This window comes from Puma concolor, chromosome D1, assembly GCF_028749965.1.
Source record: "Puma concolor isolate L17-30 chromosome D1, mPumCon1.1.hap2, whole genome shotgun sequence".
Taxonomy (NCBI): domain Eukaryota; kingdom Metazoa; phylum Chordata; class Mammalia; order Carnivora; family Felidae; genus Puma; species Puma concolor.
In genome coordinates, this window is record NC_141676.1 from 16,395,067 (window position 1) to 16,407,072 (window position 12,006).

At 42.8% G+C, this 12,006-nt stretch overlaps 1 protein-coding gene across 3 annotated transcripts in view; it reads right to left on the reverse strand.

Annotated features, from left to right (window-relative positions):
* DDB2 (damage specific DNA binding protein 2) overlaps positions 1-9,881 on the reverse strand; it is a 20,328-nt gene extending 10,447 nt beyond the window's left edge. For all 3 annotated transcript variants that reach the window (XM_025929081.2, XM_086677508.1, XM_086677509.1), the window contains exons 1-3: positions 9,635-9,881; positions 8,364-8,500; positions 7,788-7,979 (exon numbers count right to left, since the gene is read on the reverse strand). In XM_025929081.2, coding sequence (XP_025784866.1) covers positions 7,788-7,979; positions 8,364-8,500; positions 9,635-9,761 — 456 coding nt within the window. In that variant the 5' untranslated portion in view covers positions 9,762-9,881. The remainder of the gene's footprint in view (positions 1-7,787; positions 7,980-8,363; positions 8,501-9,634) is intronic.
* Between the last annotated feature and the right edge of the window lie 2,125 nt (positions 9,882-12,006).

Genomic DNA, 12,006 nt, shown 5'->3' on the forward strand with positions numbered 1-12,006 from the left:
GATAAGGGATATTAAAAAACAGACAATTTTAAAACACAAACAAGCTCCCATGCATATACCCAAAAGAAGTAAAAACAGGTATTCAAACAAAAACTTGTACACATACATTCACAGCAGTTGCATTCATAATAGCAAAAGGTGGAAACAACCCAAACGTCCATCAACAGATGACTGGATAAATGAAATGTGGCAAATCCGTATGATGGACCATTATTCAGCTATAAAAAAGTAATGAAGTACTGATCCATGCTACAACATAGATGAACCTTGAAAACATTATGCTAAATGAAAGAAGCCAGACCCAAAAAGAAAAATATTGCATGATTCCATTTATATGAAGTACCCGAATAGTCAAATTTTTAAATATTTTTTTAATGTTTATTTATTTTTGAGAGACAGAGATAGACAGTGAGTGGGGGAGGGGCAGAGAGAGAGAGGGAGACACAGAATCAGAAACAGGCTCCAGGCTCTGAGCTGTCAGCACAGAGCTCGACGTGGGGCTTGAACTCACGGACCACAAGATTATGACCTGAGCCGAAGTTGGACGCTCAACCGACTGAGCCACCAGGTGCCGCAAATACTCAAATTTTTAGAGACAGAAGGCAGATTAGTGCATATAGGGGAGGGTAATAAAGAGTCTTTGTTTAATGGTACAGAGTTTTATTTTGGGAAGATGTACAAGTTCTAAAGATGGTTGTGGTGATAGTTGCACAACAATGTGAAAGTACTTAATGCCACTGAATTGTACACTTAAAATGGTTAAAATGGGGAGACGCCTGGCTGGCTCAGTCAGTTAAGCATCCGACTCTTGGTTTCAGCTCGGGTCATGATCTTGCAGTTCGTGGGTTTGAGCCCACATCAGGCTCTGCACTGACTGTGCAGAACCTGCTTAGGATTCTCTCTCTGTCTCTCTCTCTCTGCCCCTCCCACATCTCTCTTTCTCTCTCTCTCTCTCTGAAAACAAATTAACTTTAAAATTTTTTTAAAAATGAAACAAACTTTTAAAAACTGGTTAATTTTATGTTATGTGTATTTTACAATAGAAAGTAGAAGAAATCATGCTCAATGATAAAATATAAAAGCCTTCTATGATCAAGAATAAGACAAGCATGTCTGCTAGAGTCAATATTCAGCAATGTACTAGAATAAGACAATGGAACAAGGCAAAAAAGAAGTATAAGAATAGTAAAGAAAGAAACCCAACTCTTGTGATTTGTAGGTGACAAGACTGTGTAGGACAAAAATGTTAAATCCTCAGATAAACTATTACAATGAATGGGAATTTCTGTTCCCAACCATGATGGAGTGTCAGAAAACAGGTATATCTTCCTGTCTTAAACAACTAAGAAAATGGACAAGAAAAGTGAAATAGGTTCTCAGAGATTAGACAGCAGGCAGCACAAGACAGGAGGCAAGCAAAAGAGATAGTCCTACAACTGTCCCAGCTTAGCACTTGGAGAAAGTACCCAGGCAGCAAGACCGAGAGGGAGGACACACACAGCCTAGCAGTCTCACTGAGTTGAGAAGACAGAATTTTAGGAAAGCCAACATAGCAAGAATTTGTGGGCAAAATTCTGGGGAGGAGACACACAGAGGGGACATTCTGGAGATTTTCACAAGGATCCCCTCAAGTCTTTTGGGTAAGTATTAATGTGTAAATGGGTATGAGGAAACTACCCAAGGCTGGGAGGGGAGTGGGGAGAAACACCATGAATAAATAGGGGAGAATCCTCAGAATAGTCTGTATTCTCACCATCCAGAATGAAAAGACTTAATATACAGAACATTGAGTCTTCAGAAGAGTATTGCCTCAGGATGAGGCCAACTTATACCTAGACTATAGGCTTCCTTAAATCCATGCTAACTGGGGTAGATTAAATAATGGTCCCCAAGATGTCCATGCCCTAATCCATGGACCCCATGAATAATACTCTAGATGACAAAAGGGATTGTGCATATGTGGTTAAGTTAAGGATATTGAGATGGGGAGATTATTTTGGATTGTCTGGGTGGGACTGATATAATCGAAATCAAATAGTCTTTATAAGAGCAACACAGGGGGAGTCAGTCAGAAAAGAAAGCAATGTGATCACAGAAGCAGAAATTGCAGTGACGCACTTTTAAGATGGAAGAAACCACAGCTCAGGAGTTCAGATGGCCACAAGAAGCTGAAAAAAGCAAGGAAACAAATTCTCCCCTCAGAAACTTGAGAAAGAACCAGCCTTGCCAACGTGTTGACATTTGTTCAGAAAAATGATTTCAGATTTCTGACCTCCAGAACTGTAAGAGAATAAAATTGTTTTGTTGTAAGATACCAAGACTGTGATAATCTGTTATAGAATCAATAGGAAACTAATATAGTAACTATATTAACAAAGCTTAAAAGCAAGTCTTGAAGGTATCAAACTGGTTATAAGTACTTGTGTCCCAGAACAAAGCCCAACAATATTTAAAAGAATACAACAAAATCCAACATCCAACAATGTAAAATTCACAATGTCTGGCATCCAATGAGAAATTACCAGGCATGCAAAGAAGCAGGAAAATAGAACTTATAACCAGAAGAAAGCTCAGTGAATACAAACACCCTTACAAGTGACACAGATGATAGAATTAAAAACATTGAAACAAGTGTTATAAATATATTCTATATGGTCAAGAAAAGTAGAGGAAATAATGAACATGAAAAAAGAAATGGAAGATATTTTAAAAGGCCTAAATTAAGCTTCTAGAGATGATATACAGTATCTGAAAAGAAAAAGACATTGGATGGGATTAATAGCAGATTAGATGTAGACGATCAATGAAGTTGAGACATGCGGTTGAAGCTATGCAAAATAAAATGAGGGGGAGGGGATTAAAAAATAAAGTGTTGGGGCGCCTGGGTGGCGCAGTCGGTTGGGCGTCCGACTTCAGCCAGGTCACGATCTCGCGGTCCGTGAGTTCGAGCCCCGCGTCAGGCTCTGGGCTGATGGCTCAGAGCCTGGAGCCTGTTTCCGATTCTGTGTCTCCCTCTCTCTCTGCTCCTCCCCCGTTCATGCTCTGTCTCTCTCTGTCCCAAAAATAAATAAACGTTGAAAAAAAAAAAATTTAAAAAAAAAATAAAAAATAAAGTGTTAATCAATGACCTGCAGGACAATACCTAGTAGCCTAACATGTATGTAATTGGAGTCCCAGAGGAAAAAAAAAAAAAAAGAGGGGAGAAACTATTTGAAGAAATGATGACCTAGAATTTTCCAAATTTGATGACAAACCCATAGATCCAAGAAGTTCAGTGAACCCCAAACAGGAGAAACATATAGAAAAACACACCAAACAAATCACAATCATTTTTATTTTTATTTAAAAAAATTTTTTTTCAATGTTCATTTATTTTTGAGAAAGAGAGAGACAGAGTGTGAGTGGGGGAGGGGCAGAGACAGAGGGAGACACAGAATCAGTAGCAGGCTCCAGGTTCTGAGCTGTCATCACAGAGCCCAACACGGGGCTTGAACTCACGAACCGTGAGATCATGACCTAAGCCAAAGTTGGACACTTAAGCAACTGAGCCACCCGGCACCCCTATTTTTATTTTTAATGTTCATTTATTTATTTTGAGAAAGAGAGAGAGTGTGCATGTGAACAGGGGAGGGGCAGAGAGAGAATCCTAAGCAGGCTCCCCGCTCAGCACGGAGCTCGACAGAGAGCTGGATCTCACCAACCAACAACCGTAAGATCATGACCTGAGCTAAAATCAAGACTCGGGTGCTTAACTACCTGAGCCATCTAGGCACCCTCACAATTATTTTTTTTTAAATAAGTCTCTCTGCTCCTTCCCTGCTTGCACGTGCGCTCTCTCTCTCTCAAAATAGTAAGTACACTTATTTACTTGGGTAAGATACAGAATCTGACGCAGGCTCCAGACTCTGAGCTGTCAGCACAGAGCTGGACATGGGGCTCAAACTCAAAAAGTGTGAGATCGTGACCTGAGCAGAAGTCGGACACTTAACCAACTGAGCCACCCAGGCGCCCCAAAGATCATTTTATAATAAGAGTAAAACTAAGTTATCTTCATTTTGAAAATGTAATGTGTTTCCCTGCCAAGGGCCTGAAGATGTAAAGGTCAGAGCCAAGGTCAGAGGACAAAAGAAGTGACAAAATGAGGCACTGCTTCTCCTCCAGTCACTGGTGCCAAATCAACTTTCTGTCAGTATCTGGGAGTAAAGACAGGCAGTTCTCCAGACCACCATACCCTTCTTCTGTTCCAATCTAGCGTCTTGCTAATCCAAAAATTCAAATGTCCAGGCCAATCTCCACCATGGTGTGAGGAAACATCACTTAAATGCACATTATAATAAAGGGTGATGTAAACCAAAAGCAGTCTCAGCCTGGCACAAGTTCAAAGCAGATGTCATTCTCCTTTTCGTCAGGTGGCTCTTCCCTGAGGACACCCTTAGGTACTTCTTAAATTTCTCTATTCCCATGTCCTAGATTCCCAGGGGAAAAAACCAAAACAAAACAAATCTCTTCCTGCCTGAGTTCTGGGTTTTGACTTCAATTTAAAACTGCCCCTTCTGGTGGTCACCTGTCTCACCAGCTGGGCAGGAAGCCAAACTCTGGGCACAGCATTTCTCTGGCTGCCTTTCTTCTGGCTTCAAGCACCTGTTTTCTTGAACATCCATCTCATCCCAAGGCTGTCTAACCTGGCTTTTTCTGATGGGCTGCTTTGGAGCCTCCACTTAAGAAAACTCATCCTGGGTTCATCACTGGCCTTGTCTGTCTCTTCTATTCCACTTCTGGGTATATGCCCAAAAGAACTGAAAGCAGGGACCTGAAGAGAGATTTGTACACCCATGTCCATAGCAGCATTATTCACAGCAGCCAAAAGGTAGAAGCAACCCAAGTGTCCATCAACAGATCAATGGATAAGCAAAATGTGGTATATATATGAAGTGGGATATTACTCAGCCTTAAAAAGGAAATTCTGACACCTGCTACAACATGGATGAGCCCAGAGGACATTATATGAAGTGAGATAAGCCAACAGATAAATATTGTATAGTTCCACTTATATGAGATACTCATGAGAGTGTCAAAATCATAAAGACAGAAAGTAGAATGGTGGTTGCCAAGGACAGGAAGAGGGAAGAATGGGGAGTTAGTGTTAGTGGGCACAGAATTTCACTTTTGCAAACACTTTTGCAGTTTTACCTTCTGGAGACTGGCTATACAAGAATTCCAATATACTTAACACCACTGGACTATACACTTAAAAATGGTCAAGATGGTACGTTTTGTGTATTCCATCACAATTTTTAAAAATCAGAACATTTCATGTAAAAAAAAAAATCAAGATTTCAGGGTTCATTTGAAAAAATCAAACCTGATACCACGAGACCTAGATTCTTGCCTGTCAACCATCTCCTGTTTACCACTGATCCCATCATCTATCACTCTTTTTTTCTCTTTGGCTTTTTAAGGCCTGTGAGTCTGTGGCTGCTGCTCTAAGCCCCGAGTGTCACTTTTTACAATAGAGTCCTCCATTTGTTAGCCTCCATCTGGGCAAACGAAAGGTTTTCTCTTTTCAAAAATGAACTATCTGGATCTCATCAAAATAAAAAGCTTCCGCACAGTGAAGGAAACAATCGGCAAAACTAAAAGGCAACTGATGGAATGGAAGAAGATATTTGCAAATGACATATCAGATAAAAGGTTAGTATCCAAAATCCATGAAGAACTTACCAAACTCAACACCCAAAAAACAAATAATCCCATGAAGAAATGGGCAAAAGACACAAACAGACACTTCTCCAAAGACATCCTGATGGCTAACAGACACATGAAAAGACGCTCAACGTCACTTATCATCAGGGAAATACAAATTAAAACCACAGTGAGATACCACCTCACACCAGTCAGAGTGGCTAAAATTAAGACCTCAGGCAACAACAGATGTTGGCGAGGATGCGGAGAAAGAGGATCTCTTTTGCACTGCTGGTGGGAATGCAAACTGGTGCAGCCAGTCTGGAAAACAGTATGGAGGTTCCCCAAAAGATTAAAAATAGAACTACTCTATGATCCAACAATTACACTATTAGGTATTTATCCAAGCGATATAGGTTGCTGTTTCGAAGGGGCACATGCACCCCAATGTTTACAGCAGTGCTATCGACAATAGCTGAAGTATGGAAAGAGTCCAAATGTCCATCAACAGATGAATGGATAAAGAAGATGTGGTGTGTGTGTATATATATATATATATATATATATATATATGTATATATATATATGTATATATATATATACAATGGAGTATTATTACACAGCAATCAAAAAGAATGAAATCTTGCCATTTGCAACTACATGAATGGAACTAGAGGGTATTCTGCTGAGCGAAATTAGTCAGTCAGGGAAAGACAAATATCATATGACTTCACTCATATGAGGAATTTAAGATACAAAACAATGAACCTAAGGGAAGGGAAGGAAAAATAATATAAAAAAGGGAGGGGGACAAAACATAAGAGACTCTTAAATATAGAGAACAAACCAAGGGTTGCTGGAGGGTTGTGGGTTGGGGGATGGGCTAAATGGGTAAAGGGCATTAAGGAAGACACTTGTTGGGATGAGCACTGTGTGTTATATGTAGGGGATGAATCACTGGAATCTACTCCTGAAATCATTGTTGCACTACATGCTAACTAACTTGGATGTAAATTAAAAATAAATAAATGAATAAATAATTATAAAAATAAATAAACTGGCAATATTATAGCTGAAAAAATAAGTAAATAACAATAAAGCTCTTCTTTTTGGTAGAGGGGCCAACACCTTCACCCCTCAGCAATTGATGATAAACATTAACACGATTAAGGCCATCCCTAGAAAGCGCTATGCCAAACTTTGCCCTGAACACACTCTGCTTGTCCTTTTTCTCTCCATTTACCTAAATATTATTCCTCCTCACTCCCCACTCATCCATGAGCCTTCTCTGTTGACTCTAATTCACAAGGGGTTCTTCCTTCTCTCACATTCTGTAGCATTTAGCATCTATATTGCAAGTTATCTTGTATGTATATATCCCATCTACCCAGTTATACTTCAAGGCCCTCACTCATTCAACAAATATAATAAAGCAGCTACTACTCTAGGCCAAACATTGTTCGAGGCACTGGGGATATGGTAGTAAACCAGAAAGACAAGGTCCCTCTTATCGTGGAGCTTACTTTCCAAAGACATTTGTATGGGCAAAGACACTCAAATAAGTGAAACATTTCAGATATTGATAAACATTGTCGGTGGGGGAAATGAAGCAGGGTAATGAACCAGAGTGAATGAGTCAAGTAGAGACTACTTTAGACAGAGTGGTCAGCGAAAGCTGTTTGAAGAAGTACACCAAGTCAAGACCTGAATGGTCATGGCTGAAGGGAGCCAGCCATGAGAAAACCAAGAGAAAGAGCACTCCAGTCAAAGAGAAAAGCAAGAGCAATGACGCAGGTTTAGGAATAAAAATAGCTTGTGTGGCTAAAGCATAGGAAGTGAGGAAAGACAGCAGAAGATGAGGGCAAGAGAAAAGAAGGGGCTCGGATTCTGTTCTATGTGATAACTTACAACAGGGTGGCCAACATTTTATACCTTCTAATATTTTAAGGGCTGGCACTCAATGAAGATTTGAGTATCATCACCATCTCCTTGTTTGAAAATACCTAGTTACTTTGATCCCAGTCATCTCCTTGTTACTGGATAATTCTCCATCCCTTCAACAAACACTTCTTCAGCACTATTGTCTGGCACAGGGAACTGCTCACCCCTTTAATGAAGGTGGGTTTGTCCTTTATGCCAAAGTTCCAGAGCATGATATCTCCCCCTTTGGAACCCACAGCCAGGGTGCTGGGGTGAGTTGGGTGCCATGCCAAGGATGTGGCCCTCCTGTCAAAAGGGGCAGCCTTTTGGAATATCCGGTAAGAAGTCAGAGAGTGCACAAAGGACTGCTGGAGACCCTGACACAGAGAAAAAAAAATTAAGTTGAGTTAAAATCCAAGTCCTGGGTAAATTGTCAATCTCTGCCTCCTCCATAGATGAGCCTTAGGGCCAAGTCCTCCCCACCCCAAAGGAAAGTGAACTGCCTGGCTCTGTGTGTGAAAATATTTGCAATGTGCATGAACTAATCTTGGAAAGCAAGGGGGCAGAGTGCATTCCAGATGGGACCTTTACAGCATAAGACTTTTCTACTTGGCTGAATGCCCAGTAGGTCAGTCACCAAGGTAGAGGTGATCTGACCACTCTGACAACCTGCTGAACCAACCGAGCATCTAATTTTAGAACATCCCAATAGTAAAAAGGTACGAGGGAAACTCGAGCACTTCAGCCAGGAAATGCCTCACCTGCTGTAGTGATGGCCAGGCAGCTTTGCCCAGCTTATGGTGGTGAAGGGCCCTGACGATGCTGGTGTATGATGGCGGGACCTGAAGGCTAGCCAACCCCGCCCAAAGGCAGCCTGAGTCAAATCTTCTGCTAGAACCTGCCAAGCAGAACAGACACATATTTTCCTCTCTGCTCTCACGCACGGAAGGGTTTCCTGCTGAAATCTCAGAAAGAAAGCTTTGTTGTTCCATTCTACATAGCCAATCTCTCTCATTACCTCTTAAGGCCTTTCCATGGTCTGCTCAGTCTCAGCCAGCACAAAATATAGTGAGTAGGGATTCAGCCCCTTGCCCCAAACACTCCCCCAATAGTAATTCGGAAGTGAAGCTAAATATGAAATAATATGAAAACAAACCCTTGCAGGGTTTCTGAGAACGGAACCAAAGAAACACCCAAGAGTAAAGTATACACAGAACTCTTCCCAGTAGGTTGGAAAACTCATGGTAGGGTTGGGTGACAATTTAAAAATCACATATCATGTAAAATAAAAAGATTTTAGGATAGCATGGTAGAAGTGACTGGGAAGAGAAGTATCTTTAAATCCTATATTAAAATAATGTAGAGGTGACCAGTTGTTCGCCCCAAGTCCAATCTGTTCTTTGGGAAACCAGCAGGATCCGGAGGGTCTGGCCTGGCTACTTTTGGAGAGATAGATCCACTTAGAATAGGAATAAAGATGTACTTGAGGATCTGGTTTCTATGAATCCAGCCTCTTGACAACCGATTAATTCCTTTTTCTTAGGGACAAAAAACACTTCATCAACAACACCCTGCTCCAGTGTTTTGTGCCCACCCAATCCTTATAGCCCCAGGTTCAAGCCCCAATAAACCTCAGAGAATGAGTTTTCTACGGAAGGAAATTGAAGATTCTCACAGCGGAAACCAAGGACACACAGCTAGCAACCATGACTACCGAAATTCACCACACGCACCACCAGGCAAGGTAGGATTATTTTAAGCAGTCCTCAGTGTGTAAAAATCCTGGTACACAGGAATTTGAAAAGTCCGTTGTGTCTTATGTAATGGAGCTCATCTGCCTCTTCCCATCACCTGAGAGGGGTTAAGCCCAAGCTCTGTGGTGTCAAAGGACCTGCGGAAAAATGCACAGCCCAAGGCATCCTTAAAACTTGGGATAGCCTCAGGAAACCAACAGCACCCACCCCCCCACTCCAGCCTCCTGCGTGAGAACCCCCAAAGGCGGAATTATTAAAGCAGCAGGCGCAGGCAGTACCGGGGCCCTTCACACAGAGCTTCTTGGCCTCGGGCTCCAGCTCCCGGGGGCTTCTGCTCCTCCTGGTCTTGGGGCGCACAACCACCTCGGGGGTCTTCTGGGTTTCTGGGCGTTTCCTGGGAGCCATCGCGTCCTCCGTGCGAAAGGGTACTGTGCCCTATGCCGAGATCAAGGAGGGAAGATTGAGAAGCCTCTGGGGAGAAACTAGGCGGGGACCAGGGAACTAAGCCAACTTCCCGCCAAACAGCCTCACTGCGTTCAATCTGGCTTCCTGCTCCGGCCCGCCCCGTCTCAGAGAGGCACGCGAGGGGAGGGGCTCATGGGCTCCCTAGAAAAAGACCCAACGCCTCGCCTCTAAATTGGGCGCGTTGGTGCCCATCAGCTGATCTGCCAGAAATAAAGATGGCCGCCACGGCTAGAGCACCCAACTTGAAGCCTCTTCAGACTCCGCGTTGCCAGGCCTCAGCCAGTCCACAGGAGACCAGGTGCCAATCAAGGCTTCGGCTCCGCCTTCTCTGCCTTTTAATTGGTGATCACGCCCTTTCGGGCTTTAGGATTGGCTGGTCCTGGACATAGGCGGCTTTGTAGAAAACTCGCCACCGCCCTGTGGTGGAAATCGAGTTCTTCCCGCCCGCCTGCTTTGCCATAGGTGTCCGCGCTTCTGTTTCCTCACCTCCCCCGAATGTCAGCTTTTCTGTGCAGAGTGGTTGAAACTTGCAGCTTTCAACTAAATTTTCCCTAAACCTGCTGAGTGTCCGCCTAGGGAGTAAGGGATGGGCTGGAGGGCGTGTAGGCTAATCAGGCTTAGAGGTCTTGTGCCCTGACTTAAGCCAAAGTCCTGGGCATTGGCCCTCGTGGGTGACCCTCCGCACGGCCCCAGAGGAGACAGTTCACATGCATCCTACTTCCTGCGACGATGAGCCAGGCAGGAGCTTCTGTTAGTGGGGGACTGCTGGGCTTTTCATGCTATCCGCCAGGTCTTTGGAAGGGTGAGAAGAGACAACAATGCAGATCCTGTACTAAAGGTCAGTTAGGGACAGAAGACATTTCCAAAAGTAACACTTGGGAAGAAATGAATGCTCCAAAAGAAAAATTCAAACATGGTTTCTTAATGGAAAGATGGGAAGATAAAAGGTCAGAGTGTTAAAAAGGGGAAAGGCAAGCTGGTGGCTTTTCCATTGCTGGCTTGTGGCTGTGTTTTCAGAGCTGTGTCACAGATGCAGAGTCGCCCCCTTTATTCACACCAGCCATTAGTTTCACCTCAGCAGGGTGCTCAGTTCTAAGGGGATAGTGAAATGTAGGAAATGACCCTGCCCCTATAAAGATTTGCAACCTACTGAGCAGAGAAGAAAAATACACGTGAAACAAGCCAAACCATTCCAGAGTGAAGGCAGTTGAATACTAAATTGTGGCATGCCAACCAAGACTTTTAGATGCATTCAGAAAAGATAATCCAATGGAGAAAGAAGTATTTAGGAAAACTTCACAGGGAAGATGGAATTTTGTGGAGTTCAATTTGAATTTAAATAGGGTTTGGCTGGAGGAGGGAGGAGAGTATCTGAGGCAGGGGGTCAGCTTGGTAAAAGGAATGGGCATGAGGTTTGAGAAAGAGAGCTGGCCTGGTATCAGTTAGACCTTGGTGTTCTGTCGAAATAAACAATTGCACAAAACACCAGATAAGTCCACTCTGTGACCATGATAGATCAAGGCTAAAACATGACCACACATGTCTGACCACAGGAAAAAGTAAGAACATTGCCCAAACCACAAAAATAACCAAACATCTCCCTATTAGTTCGGCTAATATGAAAGCAGCTTCTTGGCCAATCACAGCTTTAGCTTTCCTTCATTCCTTCCACCTTGCAGATAAGATTTATTGATACTCAGTCACAGAATTACCCCCATCTCCTTTAATCCAGAGCAGAGCCCCACTCCCCTGAACCTTATCCAAATCTTCCAACACAAACCAAATCCTATAAGTCCTTCCTAATACCTTCTTAAAGCAATGTTCCACCATATGTATTCTCTGTTGCAATGAGCAATAAACCACAAGTTCACCTACAGGGGTGTTTTGTTTTTGTTTTTTTGTTTGTTTTTTTTTTTTTTTAAGTATTTTTAAGTAGACTTCACTCCCAGTACAGGGCCCAATGCGGGACTTGAACTCACGACCCTGAGATCAAGACCTGAGCAGAAGTCAAGAGTCAGGTGCTTAACTGAATGAGTCACCAGGTATCCCAACAGGGGTGTTCTTGATGGTGTTTGGATTGGAGGCATTGACATTTATAAGTACGGCAGGAGGCAGCTTGAAGAGGAGAAAGTTGGTCATACTGAGGATCTGTTCAAAGAGAGACCAGATGGAGGGGGAAGTTGAA